Source organism: Callospermophilus lateralis, chromosome 4 (genome assembly GCF_048772815.1).
Source record: "Callospermophilus lateralis isolate mCalLat2 chromosome 4, mCalLat2.hap1, whole genome shotgun sequence".
Lineage (NCBI taxonomy): Eukaryota > Metazoa > Chordata > Mammalia > Rodentia > Sciuridae > Callospermophilus > Callospermophilus lateralis.
Window position 1 is genome coordinate 153,395,359 of NC_135308.1, and position 18,861 is coordinate 153,414,219.

The window sequence follows — 18,861 nt, forward strand, 5'->3', positions numbered from 1 at the left end:
ATATATCAGCAGGCAAGAGAAGAGAATTAGATCCTGATCTCACAGCATAAACAAAAATCAACTCAAGCTGGGCTCAGTGGCACACACCCCTAATCCCAGCATCTTGGGAGACTAAGGCAGGAGGATGTAGAGTTCAAAGCCAACCTCAGCAACTTCACAAGGCGCTAAGTAACTCAGTGAGACACTGTCTCTAATAAAATACAAAAAATAGGGGCTGGGGATGTGGTTAAGTGCCCCCCAGATTCACTCCCCAGTACCAAAAAAAAAAAAAAATCAAATTGAAATGGATTCAAGACTTAAATGTAAGACCTGAAACTGTAAAACTACCAGAAGAAAAACTTAAGAGTTTTGCTCCATGACTTGGGTCTTGAAAGTGATTATGTGGATACATTCCCCAAAGCATAGACAACAAAAGCAAAAATAGACAAAGGGGATTGAGTCAAATTAAAAGCTTCTGCACAGCAAAGGAGACAATCAACAGAGGGAAGAGAAAACCTAGAGAATGACGCAGAGTATTTGCCAGCCACGCACCTGATAAGAGGTTAGTGTCCCAAAACATGAGGAACCCAACTCAGTAGCAAGAAAACAAATCATTAAAAAATGAGCAAAACATCTGAATAGAAACTTCTCAAAAGAAAGCATGCAAATGGCCAAGATGTGTTTGAAAAATGTTCCACATCGCTAACCAGGGAAAGGCAAATCGCCACCCCAGTAGGGGAGGGAGCGCCTCACATCTGTTAGAATGGCTGCTAACAAAAAAGATGAAAGATCAGTGTGGCGGGATGGTGAAGAAAAAGGAGTCCTCGCGTCTGTTGGTGGGAGAATAAATCCGTGAAGCCAGAATGGAAAACATTATGAAGGTGCCTCTGCGGGCCCTGGGTGGGGGGTGGGATTTTATCCTCGGTACCCTGGCAGCCTTGGAAGGCGGTAAGTGGGGCATGCCAGGCCCTGTTTATGCTGGCGCTCACTCTGGTCTTGGGTAAGAGAGGGGTGTGAGCGGGGAGAAGAGTGAAAGCAGGAGGCTCCAGGAGGATGGAAGTGGTCCGGCCACAGGACCAGGGCAGGGGCAGGTGGTGGAGAGAAGGAGATGGATCTGGGATGTGAATTTGGAAAACCAACAGTCCATGGAGTGGATACGGGTTCTGGGTGGACAGTGTGGTGGGTGACCAGGGACAGGTTTGGAGGATGGACCAGAGGTGTTCATAAGAACTTCCAGTTGGGGTATACGATCAGAGGGTCTGAGGGACATGGAGAGATTAGCTCAAGCAGGAGCTGGATGTCTGGAGACATTGGCATGATGGCGCTTGCCAGGTCCCACCAAGCAGGATGGGATGGGATGTCAGGTCACCTGGCCAAATCCTGGCTCGCTCCTTAGTCAACTCTGAGACCTGGGTCATTCCTGGCCTCAGTTTCCCCATCTCTGGAGTGAGTCTTCTAATAGCACTTAGATCACCAGCGTGTTGTGATATTTGTATGAGTTAATACACGGAAAGAGCTTCGATTTCAGTAATAAGTATTCAATAAATGTCAACTTCTTGTAATAACAATTATCATCATCAGCTTAGCTGCAGTAATTTTTTGCCATTTGTCTCTTTCTAATTAAAATCAAGGACCTGTGAGGCTGGTAAACACTTCTGATTTTCTTGGAATTATCTGTTTATGAACCTGTGAGCTCTGAACAGAAGATCCGTCTCCCTCCTCCAGGGCTCCTCAGCACGAGGCCTGGTGCACAGTAGGTGCTCAGTAATGTTTACCCAGTCACGTGGAATTCGCCTGACTGCAGGGGGAGAAGAGCCTACTGGAATGAGTCCATGGAGCATTGATGCCATCGCCAGGGACTCAGAGACAGACAAAAAAGAGGAAATGACAGGAAGGGTTTTTCCGTGACAGTGACAGTTGATAGCATCTTTGTCCCTAGATGGAGCTCTGGCTTCCATAACGCAGCCTCTTCCAGATTGGGTAGCAGTCTGTTGGGAGAAAGGCTGTCCCTGGAAGGAAAGGGGAAGTATTGGAGAATGGTATTAGCCAAGTGATCTCGTCATACTGTGTGTGTGTGTGTGTGTGTGTGTGTGAACGTGGAACAACAGATCACACTGTTACGTGTGACCCATGATGCACCAATAACAATATGGAAAAATAAATAAAGATGAGACAGAAAATTAAATAAATACAATAAAAATTGGTGGAGGGGGGAGAGGTTGTCCCTGCAGTGTGTCAAGTCTGATAGCTCTCCAGGATTTGGGCACGTGCACACCAGTGTGGGGTTCAGATACTTTAATACAACACACACAGGCCCCACCTTACCTTTCCCAGAGTCCTCTGCGATGGAGAGGATCTTGCCCTGTTACTCTCTAGCCATCATTAGGGACTATTGGTCCCTTGAATAAAGGCTTCTGCCCCACCAAGGATCCCTCCGCTCTGGAGACAGGCAGACACTTTGGAGGGATCCATGGTTTCTCTCTGTGTTCTTTCGGGACCCCTGGGAGATAGTTCTGCCTTTTCCCAGATAAAAGATGGAATCACCAGTTAATTTCAGACACAGTGGATCACGTTTTAGTATAAGTGTGTCCTGTGCAATATTTATTTGGTATTTTTTTATTTGCTTGATGATCTGGTAACTCTAGCTGCAGGAGACCCAAGTTCAAAACCCCCGTGAGTGAGCCAAGAAGCCCTGAGGCACAGCCCAGTCTGTGCCCTAGAAGCTTATGTCTTGGTTGCTGATGCCATGTCTGAAGTCAGGCCTGTGGTCCTATAGTCCTTCCCACCACCTAGGTGGCCTCCTGGAGACCCTGCCAGCAATGTTGGGGTGGTCGACTCTCCTACCTGCCACGGAAAGGCCTTGATCCTGGAGTCCAGGTCCTGGCCAGTTGTAAGCTCTCAATACTTTCCATTGTCCCTCCCAGGGCTCTCATACAAATAGACCCCAGGAGGCCTGGCTGGACGCCCATTTCCTGAAGTGTGGATGCAGGTTAGACCCCATCTCAACAGCAGGCCTTGGGTCTCAGGGCCCTGTGTCTATCTGCTCTGCATCGGCTCCCCCTGGTGGCCAAAAGCACGCCCCTCGGGTCTGGCATCTCCTCCAGCAGGGTCCCTTTTCTGGGACTGCCTTCTGCCCAAGGCTCCACAGCCGGGATGAATGGTAGACAGGTAGCCAGGACCTGCAGCAGGCCAAGTGCATTCGCCTCCGTCCACTTCCCAGGCTCTCTGGGTGGCTCAGCCCCAGATCCCGGCCTTACTGGTGAGTGAGACCCTCTGTGCCATCATGTCCCCTCCCATGTCCTCCAGGGATGAAAAAGAAGGTCGTGGTCCACTGGCTTCCTGCCACCACAAGCAGAGCAGGATCAGGCAGGCATCCTTACAACCAGCCTGGATTGTGAATGTCTGGCCTCTTTGCTCAGCTCCCCGCCTCTGACAGCAAGCAGAGGGACTTTGAAGAGGTCAGGGTCAGCTCCAGCTCCTGCTGACACAGTGGGCATCAGCTGGCCTCTGGGCCAGCCTGAGTCTGAGCAGCAGGCACCCTGCAGGGTGGAAGGCAGAACCACGCGCTCAGTGCCAGCCCAGCACCCCTGCCCTCCCTCGGCCCCTGCACTCTGCCTGGTGGACGCGGCTCTGCTCAGCGACTCACTCAGCATTGACCCATCTCCTGCTTCTTCTGTTGGCTCCTCTCTCCCATCCTTCCTGCCTCTGAGGACTGCCGGCCAGCCATGTCCTTCTGCCTGCTCAGCCACCCTCACTGGCCTTTGAAGATAAAGCCTGAGCCTTATGGACTAAGCAGAGGTCCCCTGGCCTCTTGCCCTTGCCACCGTCGGCTTCTGGCACTCTCTGCCCAGAAGCACTAAATCTCCACGGTGACCCTCACTCTGCCTGCCACGTCCCCCCTCCAGACTTTCCCCCTCTCTTCCCCAGTCCCCTTAAGGCACAGCTCAGGGGTCAACTCCCCCAGGAAGCATGGCTGGATCCCCTGGACTCTGGTCCAGCTTCCTCATCTCTCCACAGTGCACTTGCCCTGGGGCAGTGCCTGTCTCTGAGCCTTCAACTCTTGCGTTTGCCACATTGAATGACAATAGCCTGCATCCCCTCTCCTTCCAGGGGGTGGGCTCCTAGAGGAGGGGCAGTGACCTGTTTTCCTTTGTGTTCTCAGCACTTAGAGCAGAATTTGATACAAGCTTAATAAATGCAAAGTGGTTTAATAATTAATTAGTGGATTCATTCTCCAGGAGAAGGAAGTGACATCCTTTATAACCTGAATTTGTCACCTGTTTGAGGACCCTCCCCACCCCCTCCTTAGCCTCGTTCTCCTGCCATTCCACCAGCTGACAGTTTCAATGCACCTTGTCAAATATGCTCTCGAGTCATTTCACAGGTTCTCGGTCTTGTTCTTGGAAGGTAGGGAACGCCCATTCTGTGTTCATTCAACTCGCCATCCTGAGCACCCCACATGCCTGCCGTGTGCCCAGTGGCACTGGGATGGAGAGAGATGCAGACAGGGTCCCTGCTCAGAACTCCCCAGCCTAGTGTGAGAGCAGACAGGAGAATGGGCAAACAGCAGATGCTGACAGGGGACAGTGTCACATAGTAGATACACAAGCCCACTCTTCACACGGACCACCCGGGTCCAGATCCCAGCTCTGCCATCTGCAGACCACATGGCCTTGGGGAGGCCCTTTATATGCTTCTGTTGCCCCAGGTTTAAAGAGAGGTAATGACAGCACCTAACTCTGGTTTTATGGGCATTCATTGAATTTTTTCACTCAAACAGTTTAGCAGAGCGCCTACCCATGTAGACATTCACTAAATATTCTCCATATGATTCTTAGGCCAGTGTAGTGCAGGAGCCCAGAGGCAGGTCCAGATAGAACAGCAGGCCAGGAGTGGTGGAGCATGCCTGTAATCCCAGCGGCTCTGGAGGCTGAGGCAGGAGGATCGAGAGTTCAAAGCCAGCCTCAGCAAAAGCAAGGCCCTAAGCAACTCAGTGAGACCCTGTCTCTAAATAAAATACAAAATAGGGCTGGGATGTGGCTCAGTGGTTAAGTGCTCCTAAGTTCAATCCCCAGTACACACACACACACACACACACACACACAGAGAGAGAGAATGGCAGCAGTCATAAAGGACATAGATCAGGATCAGGAGGAAGTCTATTTTAGCGCAGCCTAGGAACTGGCTCGTTACGCGAAAAGCAATGCAAGGGCCTCGTGCTCCCCAAGGAGTTTGCTCGGCAAGGACCAGGCCCCGGGGAAGCTGCTACACCCCCATGACCATGTCTTCCTCCTTCAGGGCAGACGACTGCTTCTGCGCTTCTCGGAAGCTGGATGCCGTGGCCATCGAAGCCAAGTTCAAGCAGGACCTGGGTTTTCGGATGCTGAACTGCGGGCGGACGGACCTTGTGAAGCAGGCGGTGTCTCTGCTGGGGCCTGATGGGATCAACACCATGAGTGAACAGGTAGGGGCTCCAGGGGTCTGAGCCCACACCACCGCCTGCAGCACCCGCCCCAAGCCAGATGGAAACGGCCGGCGCTGGGTTGGAGCGCCCCCTGCTGGCCGCTTAGGTTGCCTTTTTTAAAAGGGTTTTGGGGGTTTTTTTAGGGTTTTTTTTTTTTGGTTCTGCCTGTCTGCTACTGCACAGGACACATCCAGGCTGGTGTCACCAAACTTTTAGACGGTCCTGAAGAGACACAGTCAGTCTGTAGACCCTAGGAGGTAGCTCAGAAATAGGCAGCATCCCCTCTCCACCACCAAAATCCTGAAACTGGTACAGGGAGAGTGGCTGGTGTCTCTCACTCAAGGAGATGCCCCATGAGGGGAAATGTCAGGGACAGAGAAAACAAGCAGCAGTGAATTCCAACGGGAAGTGACTAGGGACAAATGGGGTTGTTTTGCATGGGCAGTTCACACAGCGAGTTCCAGGAGGGGAGGGCAGGGATGATTTATTTAATTACAGCTAACAGTTTTCTCAAGAAATACTAAGTCTCCCTGACGCACAACAAACACACATTTCCATTATTTAAAAACTATATTCTATCTTACTTTTTTGACATTTTACATTAAAGATAATATTATTTAAATTTTTTTTAAATCATTTTTTCATTTGCTGTACCTCGATGTTGGATATTTAGGGTGCTTCTAATTCCTTTTATTAATCATGCTGAGCTAAATGTACTTGCAGAAGCCTTTGTGCAACTCCCTGATTATTTCATTATGGAAATTCTTAAAAATGGAAGCAGTCGCTCGAACACACCAGCCTTTCTTAGGGTCTCAGTCTTCAGTTACTTCCAGAAGCTGTTTCCTTTTCCCCACCCTCCAGCTAGATTTTCTGGGTTTTATTTTTCCAATCTACTTAGAATAACTCTTTATATATTAGACACAGCCCTTTGCTATAATGTGACAAAAATGTTTCCATGTACGTTTTATGTGAATTTTGTCTATAATGTTTTCAATTTTATTGCCTCGTTGCTAGGATGATTTTCCTCTGTGATTTCTTCCATGACTTTTATGTTTAGAAATGGATCCTGAGACCAGTTAGATATCTTTTAGGGTTTTAATTTTTTCTCTAGCTGTCTCTAACCAAGCTAGAAATGTGCATGGTGTCTGGGGGGAGATAAGGTTCTAACTTGGATGGTTTTCCAAATAGCTGCCTTCCCAACACTGTTGGTTGGAAAACCCACCCCTCCCTGCTGTGGGCTGTGGTACTTGGTTGGTGACGAGCAGGAGTCAGGAGCAGCTGTGGTTTTCCTGAAGCCATCTCTCCTTGGCTTGCCTTTTGCTTGTCAATGACAATGTCAATCCACTTTCAGTGAAGGGGGACACCACATGCTCAGGGGCATCCGGTTACCCTTGACATTGACCAGCAGTTTATACAGAGCCAGGAGGATGCTGGTTATATCATGAGACAGAAAGGATGGAGGAGCAGCATTCATCAGTTAAATAGCTGAGGGCTGATGTCACAGAATCCAGAAAGTCCTAAGAGTCCTAAGTCAAAATCAGCCACTTGTTTTAGGAAATGCTCTGAGGTCCGTTGCACCCTGAGTCAGACAGACAAACCAAGATCCTCCAAACTCAGCAAAGACAAATTCCAAAAGGCAACGTGAGCTCCCTTTTCCTTTCCGCCTTGGTTTCCAGAGTGCACAGGGCTGTGGTCCGAGTCACAGGGCTGCACGTGTGCTTTAGACCTGCTGGATTTTGAGCCCAAGCAGCTCCCCCTGCGCTCACGTAAGATGCTCCATTTGTTTCTGTTGCCTGACCACAGCCACCTTGTAAACCTCTCCATTCTCTGGTTTTAACTCACCGCAGGGCATGACCCCCCTGATGTACGCCTGCGTCCGTGGGGACGAGGCGATGGTTCAGATGCTGCTGGATGCCGGAGCTGACCTGAATGTGGAGGTGAGGGTGCAGAGGACTGCAGGGCCCCCAGAAAACCATGAGAGGGGGGCTTTGCCTTCAGGAGCCACGGCTGTGTGCTCATTTCCACCAACAGATGACTCCTCGGCCCTGGAGTGATTGTGGTCCCACTGAAATTACCTGACAGATTCTGTGCGTCCCGAGGCTGCAGCCCAGCCATGCCCCGAGGGGCTTCCTGCATGTATGTTCCATCTGAAAGACCATCCAGGCTGCAAGGAGCAGTGGCCACTGTTGGCTCAGCAGCCCCACGCTCCTGATCCAAACTGCCAATCCATTCCTTCAGGGACGGGGCAGGAAGCTGTCCTGAGCTGTCAGCCGGTTCCCTCCACCTGATCAGGGCACAGAGGATGCTCTGGCCATTCTCCCAGGCTGAGGCTTCCCTGCTCCCATCCTCTGCCCTCCCCAACAACCCTGATTGGCTCACCTCCGCTGAATTGACAGGTCTTAAAGCTCATCCCAAGGCTTCCTTGAGGCAGTGGGGTAGAGCGGCAAGTGTGGTCCCCCACTCCCACAAGTGTTAGAATTTGACAGACTTGGGTTCAAGTTCTGAAATCACCACCTCCTTACTGACCTGCTTTGGAGCTGGGCATGTGGCGTATCCTCTCTGTCTCCATCTGCAGAGTGGGAGAATAATCACAGCATTGCAAATGGTTGTCAGAAGCAATAAATGTGACCGTACCTAGCACAGGTTGGCAACCCCATTGATGTATTGCTCCATCCCACCCCAACCTTAAAGTAGGGAAAACCCCATTCTTCCCCCTTTTACTGTGCTTTCTGAAGACCACTCCCCCTGGAAGCCAGATAGTGGCAGTCTCAGACACCAGAGAGATGGGCATGCTGCTATCATCTTGCCGTAATTCTGGGAAAACTGTTTGGTCCAAATTTAGATGCCCTCCAGTCTCATTACTATATATTTTTTTAAATTAATGAGTAGGGTTTTGGATCTTACAACTTTCACATATGTGGAGATTTGCCATCCCCGTGGTGAGTCCTAAGCACCATGCAGACACTGTGGGGGCTTTGGGTCCTGGTGGGGTTCTGGGCTCCTCCCCTCCAGCCCATCCCACGAGTCGCTCAGCGTCTTCATCCAGCACAGTGACCTGAAATGCAGGCATCAAGGTTGCACGGCCCCAGAAGCGCTGGGATGAGAAGCACATGTGATTGCAAATTGTGCCAGACCCCGCCCACAGATTTCCTGCTGTGTCTTGGCCTGGGGTACACTGAGACCCCCATCCGGAAAGATCTGTCTCAGATTTCCCACTCGCGTTGTGTCCAGGGAAAGCTGCATGTCCCCACTTCCAGTAACTCCAGGGTCCCTATCAACTGGAAGCCAGCAGGAGGGTGGAATGAGCAAAGCGTGGGGTGAGCGCGAGCAGTCCGTGAAGCCCCCTCCTTCAGAGGGGTGACGGTCTTCCCCGGAGTGAAAGCTTCGAGTGGACTACGGGGGAAGGGGAGGGGGGTTGCTACCCCCAAGAATCCCTCTTAAAAGTGCAGATGGAGCATAGTGATGCTTCTCTGCCATCTGACATCCTGCAGCCCTCAGAACATCCCCCCTCAAGCAGAAAGAGGAAAGGGACGCTCAAGGGAACTTGCTCATTGCAATAGAGGAGGTCATTACTGCTTCCCCAGGGATCAGCAGTCACCCGTTCATGCCCCTCAGAGGAGGAGGGAAGGAGTCCTTTTGGGCACGGGGGATATAAAGCCACTGAGAAATTTTTTCCCTGCCCCATGGAAAAAAATCTCCAAAACAGTTCCCTGCCTTTGGGGGGTTGCTTCAGTCTCTGTTCCTACAAACACAAGCAGGATCAATGCCCACTTGGTAGGAGGTGTTTGGGGCATCTGCCAGTACCTCCCAGAGCACCCTCCAGGATGTCTTCTTTATCCATCTCTAACCTACATTTAGGTCACAGATAGGTCAGACTTGCTAGCCTAAGTATTGTGAAGATCACATTTTGAAAATAACTTCGATTTGTTTATAGGTTGTCAGTACTCCACATAAATATCCATCCGTCCACCCTGAGACCCGCCATTGGACGGCTCTGACTTTTGCTGTGTTGCATGGACATATTCCTGTAGTTCAGGTATTAATGGATTCCACATCTGACCTTTCTCCTATGTGACGCAAATCTAAACCTCTCCCAGCATGCATATTCCATGAGAGATTCATATTGGTTAATGGCAATTACCTGCAGTGTATATTTATATCATATGAAAAATATATCATCTGTCTTGATCTGTTTGGCCCAGCTTTAACCAATATGAAGTGACCACGTAACCACACAACGCCTCACACACAAGCGGCAAGCCTGCAGAGTTCTTCCTGGCCGCTCTGGGGTGGGGTCTCAACTGTTGTTTTGTGGATTTGCTCATTTTGCTTGTCATAACGTGAACATGAGATCAGAGGTGTGACTCTGGCGTTTCGTAGAATCTAGTGGTTTCCAACCAGTGGAAAGAAGCATCCAGATCACCAAAGGAATGTTTCCAAAGAGCGCTTGCCAGGGTCCCCTTCTTGAGAATCAGGAGGAGGAGGAGGTCTGGAGTAGGGTCTTAGCACATGTGTTCTGAAACAGCCTCAAGTGTGGGGACATGCATATAAATATTATCACCAGTGCTTTCCATGGCTGTTGAGGAGTTGGTGTTCAATGAATAGAACCAGCACGTTCTGGGGTTTCAACTGGGTCTTTATTGGAAAAGGAAGATCAACTTCCTGGTCAGTGACACCTGGCCCCATAGTAAGTACTGAGCTTTGAGGACAGCAGGAACTGCCTCCTCTAGTGTTGTGGCCCCTGGCTCTGAATTCTGTGCAGAGCAGAGGACAGCGTTGCAGGGACAGCTCAGCAAAGCCAAAGCGTCACAGGATCCCTTTGTTGTTTCCTGGGTCATGAGCATCCTTAGGACAGATCCAAAGTGAGGTTTCAGGAGGCTGGGTGTGTGACGTGTCGCCTGAGAGCTGGCTTCTGCCCACTCCCCTCTTAGTAGAGGAACCCAAGAAAGAAGGGGTCAGGTGGTGGTCTAGTGGACACAGAAGCCATCCTTTAACAGGCAACCTGAGCCTTTAAACCAGGAGTGGAAACATAGGAAGCCCTGCAGATCCTCACAGAATTCAGGCCACCTGCTGAGGCGGCTGTAGGTGCAGGCAGCGCTAGCCAGGTAGTCAAAACGGCGCATACCGTCCCCACGTTACATCAGTGATGTTAACAGCACCTTCACTGTGAACACAATCCCGCCTGGACAGAATCTGCCTCCCCTAAGAGGTCTTTGGGAATGCCCAGAATGGAGTCATGGAGAGGCATGCCTTCTGGAAGCTCACTCTGCCACCTTATGAAACTTAGCATTTCCTAACCTGTCCTCAAGCCCATCTGCGGGGGTTCTTGAAGGGACTCTCATCCTGCTTGACCAAGAATATGTCCCCCACATTAGTCAGGACTCCTGAGAGTCTGTGGCTGTAAGAGGCCACTCCAGTGTCCTCCGAGGCTCCTAATGAGGGAGTCCCCCCAGCAGTCTGGTGCCAAGGACTCCTGACTTAGTGCTTCCAGAAGCTTTGATGTACCTCCAAACTCCCTGGAGATGATGTTAAAGTGCAGACTCTGGTTCAGGGGGCCTGGGGTGGGCCCGACAGGCAGTCTTTCTAACGAGCCCCCAGGTGAGCGTGACGCCGCTGAGCATGGAGCACACTGGGTAGCCTAAGGTTCTAAAAGACGCGAGAGACCCTCTGCTGGTCCTCTGAAGTACAGTCCTCCGGCCCAGAGGGAGGGAAGGAGCTGGCATCTCACTGGTCTCCACCAGTCCTTGAAACATCTCCATGGCCGCTCTTCCTGCTCTTCCTCCACAGCTCCTCCTGGATGCTGGGGCCAAAGTGGAAGGCTCGGTGGAGCACGGTGAGGAGAACTACTCAGAGACGCCCCTCCAGCTGGCAGCCGCAGTAGGTACGTCGCACTTCTCACCTGGGCCAGGGGTCTGCACCTCCCTGGCCCTCCATGTGCCTGTGACTCTGGTTTTTTTTTTTTTTTTTTTTTTTTTTTTTTTGCTTTATTCTCTTATGAAACCCCCTTCTCTGGGCTTGCAGGAAATTTTGAGCTGGTTAGTTTGCTGTTGGATCGTGGTGCGGATCCCCTGATAGGAACCATGTACAGGAATGGAATTTCTACGACCCCCCAGGGGGATATGAACTCTTTCAGCCAGGCCGCAGCTCATGGACACAGGTAGGCTAGGACGGGCCAAGGCCTCAAGGTCCCGAGCGGTGCTTGTTAAAAATGCAGATTCCCAGGCCTACCCCAGACCCATTTTATCTTTGGATGTGGAGCCCAGACACAGCGGGGAGGTGGTCTAGGCCCCAGGCCTGGCCAGAGTGACCTTTCCTGCCGGGTTTCTGCTAAAAACTGGCTCGAAGTCACATCCACACAGACTGGCTTGCTGTATTCAGTCTCAACCAGCTGCATCCACAGAGACACCTCACTCTTGGCCAGTTTGGGTCAGAGGACATCACGTCAACTGTCACGAGGTGACAAGAATCCATATAAAAAGAATAGAACCCCTCTTCTTTGCCTCCTTCTGTCCTCGGTTCCCTTCAGGATTTCCATCTGATTTTATTATACATGACCCCCACGTGACGCAGAGTCGCTGGAGGGAAGGCCAGCGAGCCATTAGCAGGACAGAGTTCTAGAGCCTTCTAGATGTTTCTTAACTCCAAGCTGTCCTCCCAGGAAACAGTGATGGTCATGTCCCATCCCCTCCTCCATCCCCAAAACATCGTTCCCTGGTCCAGAGTGAGCGGCCTTCCACTCCCCACCGCGCCTCCGCCCCAGCCACGCCATTTCCATCTCTGAGTGTCTTCCTCTCTGGGTTTATGATTGACAGGAATGTGTTCCGCAAACTGCTCGCTCAGCCAGAGAAGGAGAAGAGCGATATCCTGTCCCTGGAGGAGATTCTGGCCGAGGGCACTGACCTGGCAGAGTCAGCCCCGCCCCCCCTGTGTGCCAGCCGCAACAGCAAGGCCAAACTGAGGGCCCTGAGGGAGGCCATGTATCACAGCGCTGAGCATGGCTACGTGGATGTCACAATTGATATCAGGAGCATAGGTCAGTCGGGCACTTCCCACTGCTGGGCACGGCGCTGCGGCCCCACTCTAGGTCTCTCTCCCTCGAGTTCTGTCTCTCTCTGCCTCTCATACACACACACACACGCACACACACGCACATACACACGCGCACATACACACGCACACGTACACACACCAAGGGGACACAGGAACGTTCCCTTCGCTGGCTGAACACCTCCAGTCGAGATGCCTACATGGTCCCCGTAGACAGCAACACCTTGCCTCTCTGAAGACCCATCCTCAGGTCATCCTGCCCTGATTCCCAAACTCTGGACTGGGGTCAGGAACTCAGATCACCTGGGGAGCTTGTCTGAATGCAGATCGCCAGGCCCGACACCCAGAGGCTCTGCTGTTGAGGGTCTGTTTGGATCAAGGCCGGAAATCTCTATATTTAACAATCACCCCAGGTGGTTCCCAGGGGCTGAGGATAGGCTGCCTTAGGGCCATGAAGCGGCCAGCTGGGCGAGGGCACCCTTTCCTGTCAGGACTTCTTCCACCAAGCTTCAGGGGCTGAGGCCACCCTCAGGGCAGCCAGGGCAGCGCCTCCTAGAGTGAGCTACCCCGAGCCATCTTCTCGTGCAGTGGGGAATGAAGCCAGCTTAGCATTAGGCCCGTGAGCCCTGAAGGGATCTGACAGTGGGTCCCCAACTGCAAGATGTGGCCTTTCTCACAGGCTGAGGACTGAAGGAGGTCTCTGGGTGGCCGTTCTGGCCGCTCTCAGGAGGATGGCTATTTGGCATGTGGGACATTTCTGTCTTTGCTCGAGGACCTATTTTGCTCAATTACAAAGCTCAGAGGATCCGGATGGTTGTCCTGTTGTGAACAGGGTGAGACGTGGTTCCCCTTCCCTCGTCTCTGCCTCTCCACGAGGGGAAGAAGCAAGTGAGACAGTCAGCTGCTAGGGAGGCTGCCATTAGAGGCGGAAGGCCTCCTGCTGCAGACGGAAACGTCTCGCCCAGGGGACCTGCAGCGGGGTCCTCCAGCTGTTCTTGCCCAGATGTGACTCCCCACCCTGTCCAGTGTGGCAGACAGTGAAGCCACTGGGGGTTTCACCAGGTCTCATCTGGGTGTGGCTGTGTCACCTACTCCAGCACCAGACTGTCCCCTCCCTGCCCCCCTCTCCCAGTAAGTAGCCAGGATGGAGCCTCTGAACTCAGCCCTCAAGTGCACTGGGCACTCCGTGTGTGTGTGTGTGTGTGTGTGTGTGTGTGTGTGACAATTCCAGTGTCCCACACAACGGTCACGTGTTGTGCAGTGCAGCCCTGTGGTGCACCTTTGTAGTGCAGAGATCTGAGCTGTGGAGATATGGCCTTCGGTTTCAATTTTGGCAAGTCCTGGCTCTGTTCGTGGGTTGTCAGCACCTTGGTCTCACGATTGCCGATGTCCTGGGGAATGGCCGACTTCCAGATAAAAACGGACCTCCTCCTCTGGTTGTCTTCTTCCTCCCCTTCCCCTCCCCCTCCCGCTCCTCTTCCCCTTCCAGGCGTCCCGTGGACTCTGCACACGTGGCTGGAGTCTCTGCGGATCGCCTTCCAGCAGCACCGCAGGCCTCTCATCCAGTGCTTGCTGAAGGAGTTCAAGACCATTCAGGAGGAGGAGTACACGGAGGAGCTGGTGACCCAAGGCCTACCCCTGATGTTTGAGATCTTGAAAGCAAGCAAGGTACGGTGGTGCTTGCGGCAGAGAGTGAGGCCGGGTTTCAGATCCCAGGTCTCAGGGGCCCCTTGGCCTGACACTGCCCTTTGGCAGGATGGCCAAGGCCACTTGTGTCACAGGTGCCTCCAGCTGCTGTGCTACATGTGGGATTGTTTGGGAAGCAGCTGTTTTGCTGAACGTCTGTTACGTCCCAAGGCACCTGGGCCTGGGCCAATGTGATGTCTTCTAACTCAAGGACTTTGCTCTAAAGCTGGGGACGACATCCACAACAGCATTTGGGGACGTTTGGAAGAGGTTGAATTTGCCCAGAGAGGTGTGAGTGTGGACAGAAGGGGAGGAGGGTGGCTTCCCTAGGTGCTGACCTGGCACCAGGCCTGAGTAGACAACAGGAATCAAGCAGGCAGAGGGCAGTGGGCGCAGCTCCCTGGAAAACAGAGGGCAGAACCTGCGGTTTCCAGAAGCCAGGCCCTGGGGGAAGACTTTCAGGTGGACAGGGGCAGAGGAGCCTGGCTCGACACCCCCATTCCCAGCAGCCATGAAATGCTGTGTCCCCTTCCGCACATCAGTCTGGCTCTTGGGCTATTAGGGAATTCATTCTTAGAAATCTTTCTTGGGTCATGGGTTTGGCAATGCCAGGTGGACACTGCAGTCCATGGCAGGGGGCTGTGTGGCCCTGTCCTGTGTGTTGATGGGAAACGTAAGGGATGAGCAGCCTGGATGTCCCTTACCAGCCCTCAAGGTCAGTGGGCCTGAGGCAAAGCACTGTGACCATGGGAAGCACCAGGAGGGCCACTCTGCCTACAAGGCTCTGAGGAGGGTGGCATCAACCTTCCCATGCCCCTAGGGCTTATCGGTGAGCACAGGGGCCAGTAGAGCACAGTGGTTGGGGTTATGGACCCTGGAGCCAAACTTGAGGGGTTCAAATCCCAGCTGTGCTCTTTACTAACCTTCTGACCCTATTCAAGGTACATCTTTCTCTCTGCCTCAGTTTCCCAATCTGTACATGGGGGCAATCTTTGTACAAACCTGCTCAGATAAATGTAAAATGAGTCTATACCCTAGTGCCCTTTGAATCACCCCCAAGTGTCTGTCCCATAAAGAGAGGGGAGGCAGCACCTCCAGAATTTCCCAAAAGCTATAAAGGCCAAAATACTGAACACTCCAGTGCAGCCCAGCACCAGCCAGGATTGAAGGCCAACCTGTGCACAGGCCTGATTTCACCTCCTCCCCTGGGAATGGCAATGCCTTATGAGAATTTCTCCCCATGGAGCCTTGAATATCCTGCTTCACCAAGGGAATGAAGGTTTCCCTAACTCATCGGCCTCAGAACCCTTTTACAATGAACCGTCTCAAGACACAAATTAGAATTCCTTACGCTAAAATTCATATATTCTGTTGGACGATGTGCCCAGCACTACTCTCGGCATTTTATGAGGATTAACTCATCCAGTCCTCACAAGTAACTTTTGAAGGAAACACGATTCTTATCCCAGTTAACACACAGGGAAACTGAGGCGTGGAGAAGGTCACACAGCTGGAAAGGGACCCAGCTGAAATCGGGCTCTGTCGGTCAACTTCCAGGGCCAGCCCTCTCACCTCTTCACCCCAAAACTGGCTCCGTGGAGCTCTGGGGTCCACAATGGAGCCTGTGAAGTCTCCAGGAAAATCGACCTGTGAATGAAGGGGGCATGGGATCCCTCCTGGGCCGGGCTAATGGGCTGTGCGCCCACAGTCTGGAGGGCACGTGGGGCAGGCAGCAGGGGTGGCTCCTCAGTGAGGAAGCAGCAGCCCATCTGCTTCCAGAGGGTCTCGGGGCTCCTGGCCTCGGGTCTAAGCAAGTCCGTTAGTTGTTCTCATGAGCATCCATCCTTAGCCCAGCGTCTCTGGGCCCCCTGCGGCTGGATCTGTGCTTGGCGTCCAGACCCACTGAGTCCCCAAATGGGAGCAGGTGCTTCAGCTCTTAGAATAACGAGCCCCTGTGAGTCCTTGAAGAGCCAAACCCGCTGGCGGCATTTCAGGCCCAAACGCCTCCTCCCTCTCCTCCAGCTCAAAAATAAACAAGTGAATCAAAGGGCTTTTGCCGCACTTTCCTAAGAAAACACTCTGGTGAGAGTGTAGCTGGTCTCGTCCCTTCCTGTGTTCTCTTGGGGTTTTTCGCTTGTTTGTTTGTTTGCCTTTTCTGTTTTTAACTTTGCCTCGGGCTATAGTAGGAATTCCAGAATTTTCTGAGGCCTCCTGTGTATTTAGAAAACCCAACCTGTGGGGTTTTAAAGGAGATTTCTCTTTGAGGTATGACAGCCCACAGAAACGTTCCCAGGTGGTAACTACAGAGCCTAGTCGGTCTTCACAAGGTGAGCACGCCGTCATCAGAAGCAGACCAAAAAGCAGAGCTCACCTAGCGTCCCGCAGCCCTTCACCCCACCCAGCCACGTCCTGACTGCCCGCACCCACCGATCTACTTCATTTTGCCTGGAACCGGGGCTTGTTTGACCAGGAAAACTCATTAGATAGGAAATAGTTCTCAAGAAGTATTTGAGATGCGTATGAGAATCTGGAGCCTGGGACACAGACTACCCTCAGCTCATGAATGGTGACGCCCTATCACCTATAGCCCTTGAAAATCAGACTGCATTTTTTTTCCTGCAGAGATAATTTTAGAACAATGGTCAGAGGTCCAGGTCAGCCCCTGCGCCATTCAGGGTATAACTGGAATTGTCCCCACAGAGGACTTGAGGCTACCTGAGTTTCTACTGGTGTGAAGAGACTGGGAGCCCCAAGGGGGCATATGTGTGTAGGACCCGAGGGTCCAGGGATCTCTTGATAACAATTCAGCGTCTGACAGGAAGAAAATAGGGTGAGTCATGCAGTGGAAAGAGGTAAGGGGTCGCCAGTAGCTTTGACAGCAACAGCTGGGACACAGGAAGAAGGAATGGCCTTTGCCAGACGGGGACCAGAGCCTGCTCCTTGGCAGCTATACTGGTGTCTCAGACTGGAGGAGCCAGAGGTGGGGCACCTGCAGCTGACTGCTAGAAGGGCCCCTCCAGGAGGAATGGCACTTTGGGGGTGGGGATGGTCCATGGCACCCCTGCTGGTGAAACGTGGTATTACACATCACACCCCAGGCGGACACTCCTTCCCTGTCCACCTGTTTTGCCTGAGTTCTGATGGAATGGTTTGCTTTTCACTGTTGAACTTGGACAGTTCTTTACATAGCCAAGGTCCTAGCCCTTGGTCAGCTATCTGGCCTGCACATATTTCCTCCCACCTATATGCAGCTCCTCTTTCATCCTGTGGTCCAGGTGGGCACCGATGGATTATCCTCATTCATTGACTTGGACACCTTCCTGGTCCTGGATGTTATGGGTGATTTTCAATGAAAACCAGGGTGTTTGCTGAGACGCTGGATCATCTGTAGAGCTTCTGCTCTTGCTGGCTTCTTGACACTGCTCTGCAGGGAGCAGTGGCTGCCAGGTGCAGTGGAAATCCAGGTCCCACTCTCGGCCTCCGTGACACCCAAGGAAGAAGCTTTTTATTGGTGGGGGAGGCATTCTTGCTCCCACGTGGTCTCTTCTGACATACCCCAACAGGAAGTGGGAGGGTTGCCTCCTACTTCCAGGTGGGAGTGGAGTCCCCCTGACCCTGCATGACCACCTCAGCAGAGGTTTGGAGGGGCCTCCTTGTAGCCTGGTGAGCATGGACCTCTGGGCTCCTCCTTGACTTCTGTGGAACCCTGGTTTTTCCTGTAGTGTCTGGCAAGAGTTGAGCAGCTGCCGTCTGGAAGTTTCCTGTCTGGGTGGGGCCCCTTTGGGTAGGCTTTGGTTGAGGCTTTCTTGTTCTGTGCCCATTGGCATTTCTGAGTGGCCACTTCTTCAACGTCAAGAATAGGACCTCTGCAGCAAAAAGGAATTCTGGGGACCTCGTCATTGTGTCACCCACTCCAGTCCCAAGATCCCTAGCTGGTCTTCCTTCTTCCCTCCACTTCTGAGTCTTGGGATTCTTTCATATGTAACATCCAGGAGTTTCAGTTTTGCTTGTGTCTTAGTTCTGTTTTCTGTTGCTAGTACAGAATGCCTGAGACAGGATAATTTATAAAGGAAAGAGGCTTATTTTGAATCACAGTTGTGCTTCAACTCTGTTCTAGGCACTGCTTTCTCACCCACTCCTCAAAAGGACCCTGTGAGGAATCTGGGTTTCTTATGATGATCCCTATTTCAGAAGTCACAGACCTGGGGCTCGGCAGGAGCACCCACCCAGCAGAGCCAGGATCCTGACTCAGGCAGCCTGGCCCCAAAGCTCATGCTCTCCACCAAGAGCTCACCCCTTTGCTCCCTTTGCTCTCTTTTGGGGTTTTGTGTGCAGTGCACACAGCTCACTGTGGGATGACGGCTTCATCCTCTTCAGTAACAAAAGCAGACCCTGGTGTGCAGCCATGGAAACTGGTCATCCCAAGGTCATTTCAAGTTTGCTGAAGCCACAGACCCAGGAAGTCTGCGTTGGAAAGAGCCTTGGAAATCCTGTAGCCCGAAGCGTCCCCAGACCAGTCATCTGCACCCCGCTGTCAGGACTTTGCCCAGCGCTGGACAAAAAACTATAGGAAGCCCTAAGTGGATGAGATTATCACACCATTGATGATTGACGTGGTCTTTTAAACTAGATCAACTCACTTTCCCTTAAATGTCTTTTAAAAGGAAACATTATATTAGTGCCGC

At 52.1% G+C, this 18,861-nt stretch overlaps 1 protein-coding gene across 4 annotated transcripts in view; it reads left to right on the forward strand.

The window, feature by feature from the left end:
* Abtb3 (ankyrin repeat and BTB domain containing 3) overlaps positions 1-18,861 on the forward strand; it is a 257,515-nt gene that overhangs the window by 217,270 nt on the left and 21,384 nt on the right. For 3 of the 4 annotated variants that reach the window (XM_076853254.2, XM_076853256.2, XM_076853257.2), the window contains 7 exons: positions 5,278-5,443; positions 7,291-7,380; positions 9,378-9,479; positions 11,231-11,324; positions 11,465-11,600; positions 12,256-12,476; positions 13,980-14,158. In XM_076853254.2, coding sequence (XP_076709369.1) covers positions 5,278-5,443; positions 7,291-7,380; positions 9,378-9,479; positions 11,231-11,324; positions 11,465-11,600; positions 12,256-12,476; positions 13,980-14,158 — 988 coding nt within the window. The remainder of the gene's footprint in view (positions 1-5,277; positions 5,444-7,290; positions 7,381-9,377; positions 9,480-11,230; positions 11,325-11,464; positions 11,601-12,255; positions 12,477-13,979; positions 14,159-18,861) is intronic. The other variant, XM_076853255.2, reaches the window with a different exon arrangement.